General features: G+C 47.9%; 1 protein-coding gene and 1 gene segment (V, D, J or C); both read right to left on the reverse strand.

Moving 5' to 3' along the window:
- Positions 1-18,845, reverse strand: part of LOC112238908 (M1-specific T cell receptor beta chain-like) — a 32,604-nt gene extending 13,759 nt beyond the window's left edge. Inside the window, exons 1-5 of the mRNA XM_042330442.1 lie at positions 18,585-18,845; positions 18,080-18,434; positions 17,939-17,967; positions 16,206-16,526; positions 15,424-15,516 (exon numbers count right to left, since the gene is read on the reverse strand). Coding sequence (XP_042186376.1) covers positions 15,424-15,516; positions 16,206-16,526; positions 17,939-17,967; positions 18,080-18,434; positions 18,585-18,636 — 850 coding nt within the window. The 5' untranslated portion in view covers positions 18,637-18,845. The remainder of the gene's footprint in view (positions 1-15,423; positions 15,517-16,205; positions 16,527-17,938; positions 17,968-18,079; positions 18,435-18,584) is intronic.
- Positions 16,007-18,040, reverse strand: LOC121847756. The segment is given in 2 exon segments: positions 16,007-16,526; positions 17,703-18,040. Coding segments are annotated over 2 exon segments (501 nt in total).
- Positions 18,846-22,930: the final 4,085 nt, after the last annotated feature.

Genomic DNA, 22,930 nt, shown 5'->3' on the forward strand with positions numbered 1-22,930 from the left:
TAGTTTATAATCTAGGATAGTTTATAATCTAGGATAGTTTAGACTCCTGGGTTGATTTCTGTGTAATCTGACATTTACCCTCCAGAGGTCAGTGTATAGTCTAGGATAGTTTATAATCTAGGATAGTTTATAATCTAGGATAGTTTATAATCTAGGATAGTTTATAATCTAGGATAGTTTAGACTCCTGGGTTGATTTCTGAGTAATCTGACATTTACCCTCCAGAGGTCAGTGTATAATCTAGGATAGTTTATAATCTAGGATAGTTTAGACTCCTGGGTTGATTTCTGAGTAATCTGACATTTACCCTCCAGAGGTCAGTGTATAATCTAGGATAGTTTATAATCTAGGATAGTTTATAATCTAGGATAGTTTAGACTCCTGGGTTGATTTCTGAGTAATCTGACATTTACCCTCCAGAGGTCAGTGTATAATCTAGGATAGTTTATAATCTAGGATAGTTTATAATCTAGGATAGTTTAGACTCCTGGGTTGATTTCTGTGTAATCTGACATTTACCCTCCAGAGGTCAGTGTATAATCTAGGATAGTTTATAATCTAGGATAGTTTATAATCTAGGATAGTTTATAATCTAGGATAGTTTATAATCTAGGATAGTTTAGACTCCTGGGTTGATTTCTGTGTAATCTGACATTTACCCTCCAGAGGTCAGTGTATAATCTAGGATAGTTTATAATCTAGGATAGTTTATAATCTAGGATAGTTTATAATCTAGGATAGTTTATAATCTAGGATAGTTTAGACTCCTGGGTTGATTTCTGAGTAATCTGACATTTACCCTCCAGAGGTCAGTGTATAATCTAGGATAGTTTATAATCTAGGATAGTTTATAATCTAGGATAGTTTAGACTCCTGGGTTGATTTCTGTGTAATCTGACATTTACCCTCCAGAGGTCAGTGTATAATCTAGGATAGTTTATAATCTAGGATAGTTTATAATCTAGGATAGTTTAGACTCCTGGGTTGATTTCTGTGTAATCTGACATTTACCCTCCAGAGGTCAATGGAAGGTCAACTCTGAGCAACTTCTCCCTTTTTAATAAAATAGTTTAATTTGATACAAGGGTCGACCTATATACCAGGTACACCTGGATGACAGTCAGACAGTCAGAGAAACACCCATATACTGTTTGTTATATCTATCTTTGAAAGTGTAGAACCACTGACTTGGCCTGCAGGTACGAGGACAACAACTCTAGTATAATGGTTGGCACCTGTACTCTCCTATCTCAGTTATCTGATGCAGAAACAATAGCTGAAGGACGGTTTAATGTAAAATGCTATCAAATTAGAGATATCAACCCCACTAGCTGAACTACCCCCCAGAGATATAAACCACACTAGCTGAACTACCCCCCAGAGATATCAACCCCACTAGCTGAACTACCCCCCAGAGATATCATCCCCACTAGCTGAACTACCCCCAGAGATATCAACCCCACTAGCTGAACTACCCCCCCAGAGATATCAACCACACTAGCTGAACTACCCCCAGAGATATCAACCCCACTAGCTGAACTACCCCCCAGAGATATCAACCCCACTAGCTGAACTACCCCCCAGAGATATCAACCCCACTAGCTGAACTACCCCCAGAGATATCAACCCCACTAGCTGAACTACCCCCCAGAGATATCAACCCCACTAGCTGAACTACCCCCCAGAGATATCAACCCCACTAGCTGAACTACCCCCAGAGATATCAACCCCACTAGCTGAACTACCCCCAGAGATATCAACCCCACTAGCTGAACTACCCCCCAGAGATATCAACCCCACTAGCTGAACGACCCCCAGAGATATCAACCCCACTAGCTGAACGACCCCCCAGAGATATCATCCCCACTAGCTGAACTACCCCCAGAGATATCAACCCCACTAGCTGAACTACCCCCCCAGAGATATCAACCCCACTAGCTGAACTACCCCCCCACCAGAGATATCAACCCCACTAGCTGAACTACCCCCCACCAGAGATATCAACCCCACTAGCTGAACTACCCCCACCAGAGATATCATCCCCACTAGCTGAACTACCCCCAGGGATATCAACCCCACTAGCTGAACTACCCCCCAGAGATATCAACCCCACTAGCTGAACTACCCCCCACCAGAGATATCGACCCACTAGCTGAACGACCCCCCAGCGATATCAACCCCACTAGCTGAACTACCCCCAGAGATATCAACCACACTAGCTGAACTACCCCCCAGAGATATCAACCCCACTAGCTGAACTACCCCCCAGAGATATCAACCCCACTAGCTGAACTACCCCCAGAGATATCAACCCCACTAGCTGAACTACCCCCAGAGATATCGACCCCACTAGCTGAACTACCCCCAGGGATATCAACCCCACTAGCTGAACTACCCCCCAGAGATATCAACCCCACTAGCTGAACTACCCCCAGAGATATCAACCACACTAGCTGAACTACCCCCCCAGAGATATCAACCACACTAGCTGAACTACCCCCCAGAGATATCAACCCCACTAGCTGAACTACCCCCAGAGATATCGACCACTAGCTGAACTACCCCCCCCAGAGATATCAACCCCACTAGCTGAACTACCCCCCCAGAGATATCGACCCCACTAGCTGAACTACCCCCCCAGAGATATCAACCCCACTAGCTGAACTACCCCCAGAGATATCAACCCCACTAGCTGAACTACCCCCCAGAGATATCGACCCCACTAGCTGAACTACCCCCAGAGATATCAACCCCACTAGCTGAACTACCCCCGGCCCAGAGATATCAACCCCACTAGCTGAACTACCCCCCCCAGAGATATCAACCCCACTAGCTGAACTACCCCCAGAGATATCAACCCCACTAGCTGAACTACCCCCCAGAGATATCATCCCCACTAGCTGAACTACCCCCCCCAGAGATATCAACCCCACTAGCTGAACTACCCCCAGAGATATCAACCCCACTAGCTGAACTACCCCCCAGAAATATCAACCCCACTAGCTGAACTACCCCCCAGAGATATCAACCCCACTAGCTGAACTACCCCCCAGAGATATCAACCCCACTAGCTGAATTACCCCCAGAGATATCAACCCCACTAGCTGAACTACCCCCAGAGATATCGACCCCACTAGCTGAACTACCCCCCAGAGATATCAACCCCACTAGCTGAACTACCCCCCAGAGATATCAACCCCACTAGCTGAACTACCCCCCCCAGAGATATCAACCCCACTAGCTGAACTACCCCCCAGAGATATCAACCCCACTAGCTGAACTACCCCCAGAGATATCGACCCCACTAGCTGAACTACCCCCCCCAGAGATATCAACCCCACTAGCTGAACTACCCCCCAGAGATATCGACCCCACTAGCTGAACTACCCCCCCAGAGATATCGACCCCACTAGCTGAACTACCCCCAGAGATATCGACCCCACTAGCTGAACTACCCCCCAGAGATATCGACCCCACTAGCTGAACTACCCCCCATAGATATCAACCACACTAGCTGAACTACCCCCCAGAGATATCAACCCCACTAGCTGAACTACCCCCAGAGATATCAACCCCACTAGCTGAACTACCCCCAGAGATATCAACCCCACTAGCTGAACTACCCCCCAGAGATATCGACCCCACTAGCTGAACTACCCCCAGAGATATCAACCCCACTAGCTGAACTACCCCCCAGAGATATCAACCCCACTAGCTGAACTACCCCCCCAGAGATATCAACCCCACTAGCTGAACTACCCCCCAGAGATATCAACCCCACTAGCTGAACTACCCCCCAGAGATATCAACCCCACTAGCTGAACTACCCCCCAGAGATATCAACCCCACTAGCTGAACTACCCCCAGAGATATCGACCCCACTAGCTGAACTACCCCCCAGAGATATCAACCACACTAGCTGAACTACCCCCAGAGATATCGACCCCACTAGCTGAACTACCCCCCAGAGATATCAACCACACTAGCTGAACTACCCCCCAGAGATATCAACCCCACTAGCTGAACTACCCCCCCATAGATATCAACCACACTAGCTGAACTACCCCCAGAGATATCAACCACACTAGCTGAACTACCCCCCAGAGATATCAACCCCACTAGCTGAACTACCCCCAGAGATATCGACCCCACTAGCTGAACTACCCCCCCCAGAGATATCAACCACACTAGCTGAACTACCCCCCAGAGATATCAACCCCACTAGCTGAACTACCCCCCAGAGATATCAACCCCACTAGCTGAACTACCCCCCAGAGATATCAACCCCACTAGCTGAACTACCCCCCCCAGAGATATCGACCCCACTAGCTGAACTACCCCCCAGAGATATCAACCACACTAGCTGAACTACCCCCAGAGATATCAACCCCACTAGCTGAACTACCCCCCAGAGATATCAACCCCACTAGCTGAACTACCCCCAGAGATATCAACCCCACTAGCTGAACTACCCCCCAGAGATATCAACCCCACTAGCTGAACTACCCCCCGGAGATATCGACCCCACTAGCTGAACTACCCCCCAGAGATATCAACCCCACTAGCTGAACTACCCCCAGAGATATCAACCCCACTAGCTGAACTACCCCCCAGAGATATCAACCCCACTAGCTGAACTACCCCCCAGAGATATCAACCCCACTAGCTGAACTACCCCCCAGAGATATCAACCCCACTAGCTGAACTACCCCCCAGAGATATCGACCCCACTAGCTGAACTACCCCCCAGAGATATCAACCACACTAGCTGAACTACCCCCAGAGATATCGACCCCACTAGCTGAACTACCCCCCAGAGATATCAACCACACTAGCTGAACTACCCCCAGAGATATCAACCCCACTAGCTGAACTACCCCCCAGAGATATCAACCACACTAGCTGAACAACCCCCGGGGAGATATCAACCACACTAGCTGAACTACCCCCCAGAGATATCAACCCCACTAGCTGAACTACCCCCAGAGATATCGACCCCACTTGCTGAACTCTCCCCCAGAGATATCAACCACACTAGCTGAACTACCCCCCAGAGATATCAACCCCACTAGCTGAACTACCCCCAGAGATATCAACCCCACTAGCTGAACTACCCCCCAGAGATATCAACCCCACTAGCTGAACTACCCCCCCCAGAGATATCGACCCCACTAGCTGAACTACCCCCCAGAGATATCAACCACACTAGCTGAACTACCCCCCAGAGATATCAACCCCACTAGCTGAACTACCCCCCAGAGATATCAACCCCACTAGCTGAACTACCCCCCAGAGATATCAACCCCACTAGCTGAACTACCCCCAGAGATATCAACCCCACTAGCTGAACTACCCCCCAGAGATATCGACCCCACTAGCTGAACTACTGGACCCCCCAGAGATATCGACCCCACTAGCTGAACTACCCCCCCAGAGATATCAACCCCACTAGCTGAACTACCCCCCAGAGATATCAACCCCACTAGCTGAACTACCCCCAGAGATATCGACCCCACTAGCTGAACTACCCCCCAGAGATATCGACCCCACTAGCTGAACTACCCCCCAGAGATATCAACCACACTAGCTGAACTACCCCCCAGAGATATCGACCCCACTAGCTGAACTACCCCCCAGAGATATCAACCACACTAGCTGAACTACCCCCCAGAGATATCAACCCCACTAGCTGAACTACCCCCAGAGATATCAACCCCACTAGCTGAACTACCCCCCCCAGAGATATCAACCCCACTAGCTGAACTACCCCCCCAGAGATATCGACCCCACTAGCTGAACTACCCCCCAGAGATATCAACCACACTAGCTGAACTACCCCCCAGAGATATCAACCCCACTAGCTGAACTACCCCCAGAGATATCAACCCCACTAGCTGAACTACCCCCAGAGATATCAACCCCACTAGCTGAACTACCCCCCAGAGATATCAACCCCACTAGCTGAACTACCCCCAGAGATATCGACCCCACTAGCTGAACTACCCCCAGAGATATCGACCCCACTAGCTGAACTACCCCCCAGAGATATCAACCCCACTAGCTGAACTACCCCCCCCAGAGATATCAACCCCACTAGCTGAACTACCCCCAGAGATATCGACCCCACTAGCTGAACTACCCCCCCAGAGATATCGACCCCACTAGCTGAACTACCCCCCAGAGATATCAACCACACTAGCTGAACTACCCCCCAGAGATATCAACCACACTAGCTGAACTACCCCCCCAGAGATATCAACCACACTAGCTGAACTACCCCCCCCAGAGATATCAACCCCACTAGCTGAACTACCCGCCCAGAGATATCAACCCCACTAGCTGAACTACCCCCCCCAGAGATATCAACCCCACTAGCTGAACTACCCCCAGAGATATCAACCACACTAGCTGAACTACCCCCCCAGAGATATCAACCACACTAGCTGAACTACCCCCAGAGATATCATCCCCACTAGCTGAACTACCCCCCAGAGATATCAACCACACTAGCTGAACTACCCCCCAGAGATATCAACCACACTAGCTGAACTACCCCCAGAGATATCAACCACACTAGCTGAACTACCCCCCAGAGATATCATCCCCACTAGCTGAACTACCCCCAGAGATATCAACCACACTAGCTGAACTACCCCCCAGAGATATCAACCACACTAGCTGAACTACCCCCCAGAGATATCATCCCCACTAGCTGAACTACCCCCCAGAGATATCAACCACACTAGCTGAACTACCCCCCAGAGATATCAACCACACTAGCTGAACTACCCCCCAGAGATATCAACCACACTAGCTGAACTACCCCCCCAGAGATATCATCCCCACTAGCTGAACTACCCCCCAGAGATATCAACCCCACTAGCTGAACTACCCCCCAGAGATATCAACCCCACTAGCTGAACTACCCCCCAGAGATATCAACCACACTAGCTGAACTACCCCCCCCAGAGATATCAACCACACTAGCTGAACAACCCCCAGAGATATCATCCCCACTAGCTGAACTACCCCCCCAGAGATATCAACCACACTAGCTGAACTACCACCCCAGAGATATCAACCACACTAGCTGAACTACCCCCAGAGATATCAACCACACTAGCTGAACTACCCCCAGAGATATCATCCCCACTAGCTGAACTACCCCCCAGAGATATCAACCCCACTAGCTGAACTACCCCCCAGAGATATCAACCACTAGCTGAACTAGGTTCTAGTTCCCACAAGTCTTGAAGAGCCACCCCTCATAGCCTGGTTCCTCTCTAGGTTTCTTCCTAAGTTCTGGCCTTTCTAGGGAGTTTTTCCTAGCCACCGTGCTTCTACACCTGCATTGCTTGCTGTTTGGGGTTTTAGGCTGGGTTTCTGTACAGCACTTTGAGACATCAGCTGATGTACGAATGGCCATAGAAATACATTTGATTTGATTTTGATTTGACCCAGAGAATATGTTAGCATCTCTATGTTGTTGTTGTTGTCTCTCTGTTGTTAGCAGAACATGTAGTAGTAGGTGCTGTCGTCATGGTAACACCGTAGAGTGACTGACACGACTCCTTCTCTACACACAGACAGGACAGGAGACTGTTGGGCGGCTAAACCGTCAGTGATTTTTTAAATTTAATTTACAATTTTAATTTACTTTTTTACTTTTTGAAATCTGAGAGAAAAACAAAAATAAAACCTTTTCATAAGTATCGACTTGTATCGACGTCATTCAAATAAAACAATTGCTCTAATTCCAAGCAGTGCATGAACAATGATCCGACTGACTTCATAAACACAAAATAACTCCTGGTTTTTAACATGAGTGACGTGTGTATGTACTTCATATACAAGATGTAGGCTAGAGAATGGTCCTTACTGGCAGTGAGGAGGAGAGCCAGAGTGACACACAGCAGCTTCATATACAAGATGTAGGCTAGAGAATGGTCCTTACTGGCAGTGAGGAGGAGAGCCAGAGTGACACACAGCAGCTTCATGCTGACAGACAGACTGTTCACTCTTCTTCTTCCTCAGACCTTGAGACATGGACAGAGCCATTAATTAGCACATGGCTCTGCCCATGTATCAATATTGAGGCATATCTAAACAATGACTTAGGCAGTATGGGTAACTTATCATGATGCCTACCATCTTTATAAATTCCAAATAGCTAACTTTTCTGGCGAAAGTACATTATCTAATAAATTCAAAATCAACTGAGCATGTGTAATAGGCTCCCCAGAAGTCAAATCAAATCAAATCAAATTTTATTTGTCACATACACATGGTTAGCAGATGTTAATGCGAGTGTAGCGAAATGCTTGTGCTTCTAGTTCCGACAATGCAGTAATAACGAACAAGTAATCTAACTAACAATTCCAAAAAACTACTGTCTTATACACGGTGTAAGGGGATAAAGAATATGTACATAAGGATATATGAATGAGTGATGGTACAGAGCAGCATAGGCAAGATACAGTAGATGATATCGAGTACAGTATATACATATGAGATGAGTATGTAAACCAAGTGGCATAGTTAAAGTGGCTAGTGATACATGTATTACATAAGGATGCAGTCGATGATATAGAGTACAGTATCTACGTATGTATATGAGATGAATAATGTAGGGTAAGTAACATTATATAAGGTAGCATTGTTTAAAGTGGCTAGTGATATATTTACATCATTTCCCATCAATTCCCATTATTAAAGTGGCTGGAGTAGAGTCAGTGTCATTGACAGTGTGTTGGCAGTAGCCACTCAATGTTAGTGGTGGCTGTTTAACAGTCTGATGGCCTTGAGATAGAAGCTGTTTTTCAGTCTCTCGGTCCCAGCTTTGATGCACCTGTACTGACCTCGCCTTCTGGATGACAGCGGGGTGAACAGGCAGTGGCTCGGGTGGTTGATGTCCTTGATGATCTTTATGGCCTTCCTGTAGCATCGGGTGGTGTAGGTGTCCTGGAGGGCAGGTAGTTTGCCCCGGTGATGCGTTGTACAGACCTCACTACCCTCTGGAGAGCCTTACGGTTGAGGGCGGTGCAGTTGCCATACCAGGCGGTGATACAGCCCGCCAGGATGCTCTCGATTGTGCATCTGTAGAAGTTTGTGAGTGCTTTTGGTGACAAGCCGAATTTCTTCAGCCTCCTGAGGTTGAAGAGGCGCTGCTGCGCCTTCCTCACGATGCTGTCTGTGTGAGTGGACCAATTCAGTTTGTCTGTGATGTGTATGCCGAGGAACTTAAAACTTGCTACCCTCTCCACTACTGTTCCATCGATGTGGATGGGGGTGTTCCCTCTGCTGTTTCCTGAAGTCCACAATCATCTCCTTAGTTTTGTTGACGTTGAGTGTGAGGTTATTTTCCTGACACCACACTCCGAGGGCCCTCACCTCCTCCCTGTAGGCCGTCTCGTCGTTGTTGGTAATCAAGCCTACCACTGTTGTGTCGTCCGCAAACTTGATGATTGAGTTGGAGGCGTGCGTGGCCACGCAGTCGTGGGTGAACAGGGAGTACAGGAGAGGGCTCAGAACGCACCCTTGTGGGGCCCCAGTGTTGAGGATCAGCGGGGAGGGGATGTTGTTGCCTACCCTCACCACCTGGGGGCGGCCCGTCAGGAAGTCCAGTACCCAGTTGCACAGGGCGGGGTCGAGACCCAGGGTCTCCAGCTTGATGACGAGCTTGGAGGGTACTATGGTGTTGAATGCCGAGCTGTAGTCGATGAACAGCATTCTCACATAGGTATTCCTCTTGTCCAGATGGGTTAGGGCAGTGTGCAGTGTGGTTGAGATTGCATCGTGTGTGGACCTATTTGGGCGGTAAGCAAATTGGAGTGGGTCTAGGGTGTCAGGTAGGGTGGAGGTGATATGGTCCTTGACTAGTCTCTCAAAACACTTCATGATGACGGATGTGAGTGCTACGGGGCGGTAGTCGTTTAGCTCAGTTACCTTAGCTTTCTTGGGAACAGGAACAATGGTGGCCCTCTTGAAGCATGTGGGAACAGCAGACTGGTATAGGGATTGATTGAATATGTCCGTAAACACACCGGCCAGCTGGTCTGCGCATGCTCTGAGGGCGCGGCTGGGGATGCCGTCTGGGCCTGCAGCCTTGCGAGGTTAACACGTTTAAATGTCTTACTCACTTCGGCTGCAGTGAAGGAGAGACCGCATGTTTTCGTTGCAGGCCGTGTCAGTGGCACTGTATTGTCCTCAAAGCGGGCAAAAAAGTTATTTAGTCTGCCTGGGAGCAAGACATCCTGGTCTGTGACTGGGCTGGGTTTCTTCCTGTAGTCCGTTGTTGACTGTAGACCCTGCCACATGCCTCTTGTGTCTGAGCCGTTGAATTGAGATTCTACTTTGTCTCTGTACTGGCGCTTAGCTTGTTTGATAGCCTTGCGGAGGGAATAGCTGCACTGTTGTATTCAGTCATGTTACCCGACACCTTGCCCTGATTAAAAGCAGTGGATCGCGCCTTCAGTTTCACGCGAATGCTGCCATCAATCCACGGTTTCTGGTTAGGGAATGTTTTAATCGTTGCTATGGGAACGACATCTTCAACGCACGTTCTAATGAACTCGCACACCGAATCAGCGTATTCGTCAATGTTGTTGTCTGACGCAATACGAAACATCTCCCAGTCCACGTGATGGAAGCAGTCTTGGAGTGTGGAGTCAGCTTGGTCAGACCAGCGTTGGACAGACCTCAGCGTGGGAGCTTCTTGTTTTAGTTTCTGTCTGTAGGCAGGGATCAACAAAATGGAGTCGTGGTCAGCTTTTCCGAAAAGGGGGCGGGGCAGGGCCTTATATGCGTCGCGGAAGTTAGAGTAACAATGATCCAGGGTCTTTCCACCCCTGGTTGCGCAATCGATATGCTGATAAAATTTAGGGAGTCTTGTTTTCAGATTAGCCTTGTTAAAATCCCCAGCTACAATGAATGCAGCCTCCGGATAAATCGTTTCCAGTTTGCAGAGAGTTAAATAAAGTTCGTTCAGAGCCATCGATGTGTCTGCTTGGGGGGGGATATATACGGCTGTGATTATAATCGAAGAGAATTCTCTTGGTAGATAATGCGGTCTACATTTGATTGTGAGGAATTCTAAATCAGGTGAACAGAAGGATTTGAGTTCCTGTATGTGGTTATCATACCTCTGTGGCAGAGTCCTCAACTACCCATACTGGCCCGCACTCTAAATCACTACTTATAGTAGCCGTATATACTATACTATATATAGTAGTATATTATTTTGTATAACATCCTCCAGTCATTACTCGAGGCTGCTTTATTTACCAAAACACTGTGTGTCTCCTTCTATAATTACACTCCCCTCTTCCAACTCCTCAAAGGCGGGAGTAATCTGATGGCCTCGGGCTTTCTGTAGGGGTGACGGCCACATTCAACAGAGTCATTGTATCTCTTCCCAACAGATTAACCTGGAGTTAAGGACAGGAATGCATGCCTGCCCTCCTGACATCTCGTGTTTTATCACCAATGGAGCAGACAGTCTTTCCGCTGTCTGCTGTACGGAAGCTGAACGACCAAAATCTTTTCCCAAATGTATTCTTATTCCTTCAGGCTTTTCGGCCGTCCAACAAGTCCCGATATCACTCAACATCTTTATTGTCTTTCCCATCAATGTCAAATAGGGTTTCTGTTCCTGTTGTAATGCCAAATCAATAGTAGCCCATTCGAAAACTTCACAATCAGTGTTTACAACAGAATCCTGAACCTCCTCCTCTTCCTCACTAGAGTCTATTCCCCCGCTCCCCATAAATTAGTCATGCCTCATCTTCCTCTGAGGCTAGCAGTGGGCGCCTGACCTTTTTCTCTCTGCACTCGACCCTCTCTCCTGTCTCTCCTGTCCTTGTTCTTTTTACAGTCTCGGTGATTATGGCCTACTTCATTGCAGTGTTTACACGGCACCTCGCAATCTCTAGTAAAATGTAACATTAATTCCCCCCTTTCCCTCCTACCTTGCTAGTCCGTCCTCCTCTGTCACCCATACCCTTCCCTGCAATCTCTCCTAGAGTGGCCATCAAATACTCAGCTCCCTTCTGCTCCTTTTTTTGTTGTTGCTCTCTCACTTTTCCCATGCTGCTCATAGTGAACTGCATATCTCTCCACCTCTCCCAGCTCTGCTGTCCCCCACCCTACCAGGTTCTGCTTATCTCTCCACCTCTCCCAGCTCTGCTGTCCCCCACCCTACCAGGTTCTGCTTATCTCTCCACCTCTCCCAGCTCTGCTGTCCCCCACCCTACCAGGTTCTGCTTATCTCTCCACCTCTCCCAGCTCTGCTGTCCCCCACCCTACCAGGTTCTGCTTATCTCTCCACCTCTCCCAGCTCTGCTCTGCTGTCCCCCACCCTACCAGGTTCTGCTTATCTCTTCACCTCTCCCAGCTCTGCTGTCCCCCACCCTACCAGGTTCTGCTTATCTCTTCACCTCTCCCAGTTCTGCTCTGCTGTCCCCCACCCTACCAGGTTCTGCTTATCTCTCCACCTCTCCCAGCTCTGCTGTCCCCCACCCTACCAGGTTCTGCTTATCTCTCCACCTCTCCCAGCTCTGCTGTCCCCCACCCTACCAGGTTCTGCTTATCTCTCCACCTCTCCCAGCTCTGCTGTCCCCCACCCTACCAGGTTCTGCTTATCTCTTCACCTCTCCCAGCTCTGCTGTCCCCCACCCTACCAGGTTCTGCTTATCTCTTCACCTCTCCCAGCTCTGCTCTGCTGTCCCCCACCCTACCAGGTTCTGCTTATCTCTTCTCCTCTCCCAGCTCTGCTCTGCTGTCCCCCACCCTACCAGGTTCTGCTTATCTCTCCACCTCTCCCAGCTCTGCTGTCCCCACCCTACCAGGTTCTGCTTATCTCTTCACCTCTCCCAGCTCTGCTGTCCCCCACCCTACCAGGTTCTGCTTATCTCTCCACCTCTCCCAGCTCTGCTCTGCTGTCCCCCACCCTACCAGGTTCTGCTTATCTCTTCACCTCTCCCAGCTCTGCTCTGCTGTCCCCCACCCTACCAGGTTCTGCTTATCTCTTCACCTCTCCCAGCTCTGCTCTGCTCTCCCCCACCCTACCAGGTTCTGCTTATCTCTTCACCTCTCCCAGCTCTGCTCTCCCCCACCCTACCAGGTTCTGCTTATCTCTTCACCTCTCCCAGCTCTGCTGTCCCCCACCCTACCAGGTTCTGTTTGGTACTGCATATCTCTTCACCTCTCCCAGCTCTGCTCTCCCCCACCCTACCAGGTTCTGTTTGGTACTGCTTATCTCTTCACCTCTCCCAGCTCTGCTAGAACCCACCCTACCAGGTTCTGTTTGGTACTGCTTATCTCTTCACCTCTCCCAGCTCTGCTAGAACCCACCCTACCAGGTTCTGTTTGGTACTGCTTATCTCTTCACCTCTCCCAGCTCTGCTAGAACCCACCCTACCAGGTTCTGTTTGGTACTGCTTATCTCGGGACGCATTCCACTGAGGAAAGTAATTTGTAATTGAGTCCCTTCACTGCCGGGGGGTCTATTAACCCACTATTAGAGTTAAAAAAACATCCTTTAATCTCTGTAGGTATTGACTTTTACAGTCTCACTCTCTCCCTGTTTGCACTCATGGATTTTTAGAAAAATCAACATGTCTATGGTAGTAATATCAAAGGTTATTACATAGTTTGATTAAGTTTATCTCGATGCTCTCAATGATCCTGGGTCACCACAGATGTCATATAGCTCTGTCCTGTTGGCTTAGAATATGTCCTAAATACTTAACATAAGTCTACCATTATGCTAACTTTATAACCTTATTCAACAACATAATATAATAATACTATTTCATCAATTTCACAGCGTTGTTGTGTTAAATTTCTTACACTACATACAACAACAGCTGACTTACCTAAGGGGAAATAAAACTTAGCTAGGTTACTAAATGTTACTTAGGTCAAAATAGTGGGAGTTTCAAAATAACCTTATGACAATTTTTTAAAATAAACACACCTTTGCCCCATTTTAACACATAACTCTTCCTGAGAGTAATGTACATACTACTACTACTATCTCCCTGTACATACTACTACTATCTCCCTGAGAGTAATGTACATACTACTACTATCTCCCTGAGAGTAATGTACATACTACTACTATCTCCCTGAGAGTAATGTACATACTACTACTATCTCCCTGAGAGTAATGTACATACTACTACTATCTCCCTGAGAGTAATGTACATACTACTACTATCTCCCTTAGAGTAATGTACATACTACTAATATCTCCCTGAGAGTAATGTACATACTACTACTATCTCCCTGTACATACTACTACTATCTCCCTGAGAGTAATGTACATACTACTACTATCTCCCTGAGAGCAATGTACATACTACTACTATCTCCCTGAGAGTAATGTACATAAAATACTACTACTATCTCCCTGAGAGTAATGTACATAAAATACTACTACTATCTCCCTGAGAGTAATGTACATAAAATACTACTACTATCTCCCTGAGAGTAATGTACATAAAATACTACTACTATCTCCCTGAGAGTAATGTACATACTACTACTATCTCCCTGAGAGTAATGTACATACTACTACTATCTCCCTTAGAGTAATGTACATACTACTAATATCTCCCTGAGAGTAATGTACATAAAATACTACTACTATCTCCCTGAGAGTAATGTACATAAAATACTACTACTATCTCCCTGAGAGTAATGTACATAAAATACTACTACTATCTCCCTGAGAGTAATGTACATAAAATACTACTACTATCTCCCTGAGAGTAATGTACATAAAATACTACTACTATCTCCCTGAGAGTAATGTACATAATATACTACTACTTCAAAAGATAAAACAATATTTCAAATAACATACTCAAATTAAAATGACTGCTCTGAAAAAATGTCAAATAACATTATCAAGATCCCTTCAGGGTTGGAGATGACCACAGATCCCTTCAGGGTTGGAGATGACCAGAGATCCCTTCAGGGTTGTAGATGACCAGAGATCCCTTCAGGGTTGTAGATGACCAGAGATCCCTTCAGGGTGTCCTCTCTCTTCAGCTGAAACCTCGCCTTGAACAGACCCTCGTAGTTAGGCTCTGTTTTTTATTTTTTTATTTAACTTTATTTAACTAGGCAAGTCAGTTAAGAACAAATTCTTATTTTCAATGACGGCCTAGGAACAGTGGGTTAACTGCCTGTTCAGGGGCAGAACGACAGATTTGTACCTTGTCAGCTAGGGGGTTTGAACTTGCAACCTTCCGGTTACTAGTCCAATGCTCTAACCACTAGGCTAACCACTGGCGCTGTAACCATACCCCAAACCAAAGTTTATCATCAGGATACATGTGGTAGGATGAAATGCACCTCTCCTCAAACAACAATAGGGGTTTAGAAGTCTGTGGCAGCAGTCACATGATGGATAGTCACCTATCAGAGTCATAGTAGGACTGGCCTGTTTCTGTTGGTACCCCAGCATCACCACCAGGTTATTGTCATTGTGGCTACAGTGGACCTCCTTCGCTGTCAGGGAAGGAGACTGATGAAACTCAGCTTTACACGAGCTGTGAAAGAGAGCTGTGAAAGAGAGCTGTGAAAGAGACAGTTCAGACAGAGGATGATGATGATGAGTTCAGAGTTCACCAAAGCTCGGGAAGAGAGAGTGCTATTGAAATACAGTCCTGTGTAACTTTAACACAATACTTAGCTATAATATTTAGTCAAGTTCAAATTGAGGAATTCTCACGTGGAAATAAGATGAAGAACAATCCGAGTCCATACGTTGTTGGACACAGTGCCAGCTACCTCCCAAAGCAGTTTTGTGTAAAGAGAGTGAGTGAGAGAAGAAGAGAGAGAAAGAGCTGAGAGAGAGGAGAGAGAGAGAGAAAGAGCTGAGAGAGAGGAGAGAGAGAGAGAAAGAGCTGAGAGAGAGGAGAGAGAAGAGAGAGAGAACGAGTAGAGAGAAAGAGTAGAGAGAGAGAGCGAGCTAGTGAGAGAGAGCGAGAGAGAGCGAGAGAGAGCGCGAGAGAGAGCGAGAGCGAGAGAGTTTTATTCATCATCACATCCTCTTGATTACTGTTCTTATATCTGGGCTGTACCTCCCCCTATTGGAGAGACACCCTGCCAGGCAACATCAGCCAGGTGCCAGAGAGAGACTCCTTGGCAGCCTCCCAAAATGTGATATTGTAACAGAGTTGAGCATCCCTGCTCACCGTGTGGACTGGCAGCACACAGATACACTGCCTGGTCCTTTCCCTGCACCATCTGTACTGTCAGAGACCACTGCCTTACTGAGCTCAATCCCTCTGAGTTTTCTGTTCTCCAGACTCTGAAGCCAGATTTAAACTCTGCCTCATAGCTTGCCGATTCACCTATGAGCGAGCCCATTAGTTTAGGGCCCTCTCCCTGGAGGTGCCTGTACCAGTACATGTAGTCATAGCCTGCGTCCTGAGAACAGTGCATGTCCATGGAGGTGTTGGGTTGGCTACAGATGGAACTGGGCCACTGGATGACCTCCACTGTCTGTATCACACCTGGAACATAGAGGAGGGAGAGAAGAGAGGAGGGAGAGAAGAGAGGAGGAAGAGAGGAGAGAAGAGAGGAGGAAGAGAGGAGGAAGAGAAGAGGGGGAGGAGGGAGAGAAGAGGGAGAGGAGGGAAGAGGGAGAGGAGAGAAGAGAGGAGGAAGAGAAGAGGGAGAGTAGAGGAGAGGAGAGGAGAGGGGAGAGGAGAGAAGAGAGGTCGAAGAGAAGAGAAGAGAAGAGAGAAGAGAGGAGGGGGAGAGAGGAGAGGAGGGAGGGAGAGAGGGGAAGAGAAGAGAGAAGAGAGGAGGGAGAGATGAGGGAGAGAAGAGGAAGAGGAAGAGAAGAGAAGAGAGAGGAGGGAGAGAAGAGAGGAGGGAGGGAGAGAGGGGAAGAGAAGAGAGAAGAGAGGAGGGAGAGAGGAGGGAGAGAAGAGAAGAGAGAAGAGAAAGAAGAGAGGAGGAAGAGAAGAGAAGAGAGAAGAGAAAGAAGAGAGGAGGGAGAGAGGAGGAAGAGAAGAGAAGAGAGAAGAGAAAGAAGAGAGGAGGGAGAGAAGAGAAGAGAGAAGAGAAAGAAGAGAGGAGGAAGAGAAGAGGGGGAGGAGGGAGAGAAGAGGGAGAGGAGGGAGAGAAGAGAAGAGGGAGATGAGAGAAGAGAGGAGGAAGAGAAGAGGGAGAGTAGAGGAGAGGAGAGGAGAGGGGAGAGGAGAGAAGAGAGGTCGAAGAGAAGAGAAGAGAAGAGAAGAGAGAAGAGAGGAGGGAGAGAGGAGAGGAGGGAGGGAGAGAGGGGAAGAGAAGAGAGAAGAGAGGAGGGAGAGAGGAGGGAGAGATGAGGAAGAGGAAGAGAAGAGAAGAGAGAGGAGGGAGAGAAGAGAGGAGGGAGGGAGAGAGGGGAAGAGAAGAGAGAAGAGAGGAGGGAGAGAGGAGGGAGAGAAGAGAAGAGAGAAGAGAAAGAAGAGAGGAGGAAGATAAATTAATAGAAGAGTAGAGAAAACGAGACATTTCAGTCAAGAATTACATTTTTTTTAAATGACTATTGTCCAAAAAGGTTTTCCATTTCAAGTCACATTTCCATTTCAGTAATTTAGGATTTTAATTTACTGAGATTATTTCCCTCACTGTCTCCCTCACTGTCTCTATTTCAAGACATCAAGACATTGATTAGAATCACCAATAAATCCTCACGTTACCTGTGTGGAAGAACATGGAGACGGTGAGGGAGACGACAACTGTGATCATGTTGTCTCGGTAACTCGCTCTGGATAAGAGCGTCTGCTAAATAACTGAAATGTAATTGTGAACGTAGAGTGGTGGAGAGATGACTGAGGTGACAAATCACAAACACACTGACATGTCTGAGGAGAGAGAATGGGCAGGAAATTACATCATCCCAACTTCTGTGACGACAACAAGATACACTGCCTACTTCGTTCCTTAACATAATGTGAATAGACCCTAAACCCAGTACAAGAACACATTTAATAACCAAGGAAATCCCAAAACATTTACACCTTGTAGTGTAGTAAGTTCTCACTACCAGTCAAAGACTATGAACTGTGTGATGTACCAGAGAGAGGGGTTTTTGTAAAGGAAGGAGGAGGATCTAGAGCAGTGTGCTTCTCTGGTCGCACAGAAATACTCCCCAGAGTCCTCTGTGGTAGGATTGGATATCTGCAGGTCTCCACGACTACCTGCGTTTCCTTGGAGACTGAAGCGATCGTTGGTAAAGTCTGTCTCTAGGTTGGCTGTGCCTGAGTACAGGTAGCCAACTAGTGTGAGGGCTCTGCTCTGTGCTGGTCGTCTGTACCAGTACATGTAGAACACGTTTGAGGTGTTGTGGCTACAGCTGAGACTACTGCTTCTTTTCGGCCTCACTATTACTGCCTCAGGCGTCTGGGAGATTCTGCTGCTGTTCAAAACGACTTAATCAGAGACAGGAGATATCAAACATGAAGTTAGAGAAAACATTAAGAAACAAAACCATTGAAAAGTCCCTTATATGACTAGACAAGAGGTTGTCCTCTTTACATGTTTTCTGTGGTTATTTTATTGTGAAAGTTTGATGAGTTTACCTGGCAACAGGAGCAGTAGGATGGAGAAGTTAACAGAGGCGTCGACCATCATTGTATTGTTCAACAGCAGAGGAGCAGTAGGATGGAGAAGTTAACAGAGGCGTCGACCATCATTGTATTGTTCAACAGCAGAGGAGCAGTAGGATGGAGAAGTTAACAGAGGCGTCGACCATCATTGTATTGTTCAACAGCAGAGGAGCAGTAGGATGGAGAAGTTAACAGAGGCGTCGACCATCATTGTATTGTTCAACAGCAGAGGAATATATTCCGTGTTCTCCAGAGGAAAGCAGCTGTCTGTTCGTCATCATGAACTAACCTACAGGAGAGATGACTGTAGCAACACTGCCCCCGCTGGACAACAGGTGAACTACATCTATTTGTACACTACCACAGATAGAACAACGAGGTAGATGAGGCCTGGCCAGCGACCTGATTCAATACGGCCCGCGGAATCATGCTCAGATCACGTAAAGAATTTGCGATAGTAAAGTTTTTATTTTATTTTATTTGTTATTCAAATTAAAAGCCCAATGAATAACTCACCTTTGTGTAATGATTTAACTCCCACCACTTGTGGGACATTTATTATGAAGGCCCGTATAAATAACAACTGACAGGCTGACACACACATCACAGTTACAAATAGTAGCTAGGAAGAAACTGTTGCTAAAAATACGTTTTCCAAAGATTTAAAAGAAAAGGAAAGTAGACAATGATTGTAGGGTGTTCCAGCAAGAGTGGACATCGAAATATTTATTTATTGATGTATCAGGGAAAGCTGTGTGCTTAGTGTGCAAAGAGAGCATCGCTGTTTTGAAAGACTACAACTTGTCCCGACACTTCTAGACTGAGTGGTGGAGGGAGTATCTTAGTCACATCCAGGGAGGTCTGAGAGGTGGAGGGAGTATCTTAGTCACATCCAGGGAGGTCTGAGAGGTGGAGGGAGTATCTTAGTCACATCCAGGGAGGTCTGAGAGGTGGAGGGAGTATCTTAGTCACATCCAGGGAGGTCTGAGTGGTGGAGGGAGTATCTTAGTCACATCCAGGGAGGTCTGAGAGGTGGAGGGAGTATCTTAGTCACATCCAGGGAGGTCTGAGTGGTGGAGGGAGTATCTTAGTCACATCCAGGGAGGTCTGAGAGGTGGAGGGAGTATCTTAGTCACATCCAGGGAGGTCTGAGAGGTGGAGGGAGTATCTTAGTCACATCCAGGGAGGTCTGAGTGGTGGAGGGAGTATCTTAGTCACATCCAGGGAGGTCTGAGAGGTGGAGGGAGTATCTTAGTCACATCCAGGGAGGTCTGAGAGGTGGAGGGAGTATCTTAGTCACATCCAGGGAGGTCTGAGTGGTGGAGGGAGTATCTTAGTCACATCCAGGGAGGTCTGAGCGGTGGAGGGAGTATCTTAGTCACATCCAGGGAGGTCTGAGTGGTGGAGGGAGTATCTTAGTCACATCCAGGGAGGTCTGAGAGGTGGAGGGAGTATCTTAGTCACATCCAGGGAGGTCTGAGAGGTGGAGGGAGTATCTTAGTCACATCCAGGGAGGTCTGAGTGGTGGAGGGAGTATCTTAGTCACATCCAGGGAGGTCTGAGAGGTGGAGGGAGTATCTTAGTCACATCCAGGGAGGTCAGAGTGGTGGAGGGAGTATCTTAGTCACATCCAGGGAGGTCAGAGAGGTGGAGGGAGTATCTTAGTCACATCCAGGGAGGTCAGAGAGGTGGAGGGAGTATCTTAGTCACATCCAGGGAGGTCTGAGTGGTGGAGGGAGTATCTTAGTCACATCCAGGGAGGTCTGAGTGGTGGAGGGAGTATCTTAGTCACATCCAGGGAGGTCTGAGTGGTGGAGGGAGTATCTTAGTCACATCCAGGGAGGTCTGAGTGGTGGAGGGAGTATCTTAGTCACATCCAGGGAGGTCTGAGAGGTGGAGGGAGTATCTTAGTCACATCCAGGGAGGTCTGAGAGGTGGAGGGAGTATCTTAGTCACATCCAGGGAGGTCTGAGTGGTGGAGGGAGTATCTTAGTCACATCCAGGGAGGTCTGAGAGGTGGAGGGAGTATCTTAGTCACATCCAGGGAGGTCAGAGTGGTGGAGGGAGTATCTTAGTCACATCCAGGGAGGTCTGAGAGGTGGAGGGAGTATCTTAGTCACATCCAGGGAGGTCTGAGAGGTGGAGGGAGTATCTTAGTCACATCCAGGGAGGTCTGAGAGGTGGAGGGAGTATCTTAGTCACATCCAGGGAGGTCTGAGAGGTGGAGGGAGTATCTTAGTCACATCCAGGGAGGTCTGAGAGGTGGAGGGAGTATCTTAGTCACATCCAGGGAGGTCTGAGAGGTGGAGGGAGTATCTTAGTCACATCCAGGGAGGTCTGAGAGGTGGAGGGAGTATCTTAGTCACATCCAGGGAGGTCTGAGTGGTGGAGGGAGTATCTTAGTCACATCCAGGGAGGTCAGAGTGGTGGAGGGAGTATCTTAGTCACATCCAGGGAGGTCAGAGTGGTGGAGGGAGTATCTTAGTCACATCCAGGGAGGTCTGAGAGGTGATTAATGATTAAATCACAATACTGTGTTTCCTCTCAATTTCCTTTTGTTTTTGTTGTCTGTGTAAAGGTACCCCAGCAGTTGTAGATGTCTGTCCTGAGAATGAGACTGTCTGTACCAGAGAATGACATCATAGTATTTTAGAGTGTGGGAACAGAAGAGATCAGCGGAGTCCCCTGGGGGTCATTACCAAGGCAACAGGAGTCTGGAGAATCCTGGCACGTAGACACAACCCTGGGAGGAGAGGAAGAGGAGGAGGAAGAAGAGGAGAGGAAGAGGGGGGAGAAGGAGAGGATGAGGAAGAGGAGGAGGAAGATGAGGAGGAAGAGGAGATGAAGACGGGAAGAGGGGAAGAAGAGGAGGAGGAAGAGGAGATGAAGACGGGAAGAGGGGAGGAAGGAGAGGAGGAGGGAGAGGAAGAGTGGAGATAATCAAACGTGTGTGAATCTAAGTTGACTAATGAATTGATTGTCAACAGGTTTGTATCCAGATTGGACACAATTGTTAGCAAACACAGAAATGCCCTCCATGACAATGAAATGTCTGGTACCTCAATATATTACCATGGTCTTACCTGTGAGACAATGTGATACCATGGTGACTGATCCTCACTGGCAGATAAATGCTCCCCCCCACCCCTAACTCCCCCCATCGTCCCCGTCTCTCCTAGTTCATGTGGTTTAATGCAGGTGTTTTGATACAGTACCAGATGGGTCTGATAGGTAGAGTTTTTTGTAGAGTAGACGGTGTCTCTGTACCACTGTGTATAACTAGCAGCACAGAAATACTCCCCACTGTCTTCAACTTGTCTCAGTTTGAGGAGATGAAGGAAGGCTTCGTTCCTTCCATCACCTTTCACGTCAACGTAACCTTCATATGAGGGTTCAACAGTCTGACCTGTATAGTTTACATAAGCTATGAGTTTCAGAGCCTCCCACAGGACACTGGTACCAGAGGATAGTGTCATAGTTAGGGATTTTAATGTGAATAGAGACTGGTACACTACTTTACTGAGAGACACACCTGGGGAGAGAGACAGAGACAGACGCATTAGGCTCTAGCAGCAGTGTAGAGGGAGACTGGTACACTACTTTACTGAGAGACACACCTGGGGAGAGAGACATAGCGAGTGAGACAGCGAGAGAGAGAGAGACAGCGAGAGAGAGAGACAGCGAGAGAGAGAGAAAGAGAGAGGAGAGAGAGAGGAGAGAGAGAGACAACGAGAGAGAGAGACAGCGAGAGAGAGAGGAGAGAGAGAGGAGAGAGAGAGACAGCGAGAGAGAGAGGAGAGAGAGAGGAGAGAGACAGAGAGAGAGAGAGAGAGAGAGAGAGGAGAGAGAGAAGAGAGAGAGACAGCGAGAAAGAGAGGAGAGAGAGAGGAGAGAGACAGAGAGAGAGAGAGAGAGAGAGAGAGAGAGAGAGAGAGAGAGAGAGAGAGAGAGAGGAGAGAGAGGAGAGAGACAGCGAGAGAGAGACAGCGAGAGAGAGAGAAAGAGAGAGGAGAGAGAGAGGAGAGAGAGAGACAACGAGAGAGAGAGACAGCGAGAGAGAGACAGCGAGAGAGAGAGACAGCGAGAGAGAGAGGAGAGAGAGAGGAGAGAGAGGAGAGAGAGAGAGAGAGAGAGGAGAGAGAGAGAGACAACGAGAGAGAGAGACAGCGAGAGAGAGAGGTGAGAGAGAGAGAGAGAGAGAGAGAGAGAGGAGAGAGAGAGAGAGAGAGAGGAGAGAGAGAGAGAGAGGAGAGAGAGAGAGAGAGAGAGAGAGAGAGAGAGAGAGGAGAGAGAGAGAGAGAGAGGAGAGAGAGAGGAGA

Source organism: Oncorhynchus tshawytscha, linkage group LG11 (genome assembly GCF_018296145.1).
Source record: "Oncorhynchus tshawytscha isolate Ot180627B linkage group LG11, Otsh_v2.0, whole genome shotgun sequence".
NCBI classification, from domain to species: Eukaryota; Metazoa; Chordata; class Actinopteri; order Salmoniformes; family Salmonidae; genus Oncorhynchus; species Oncorhynchus tshawytscha.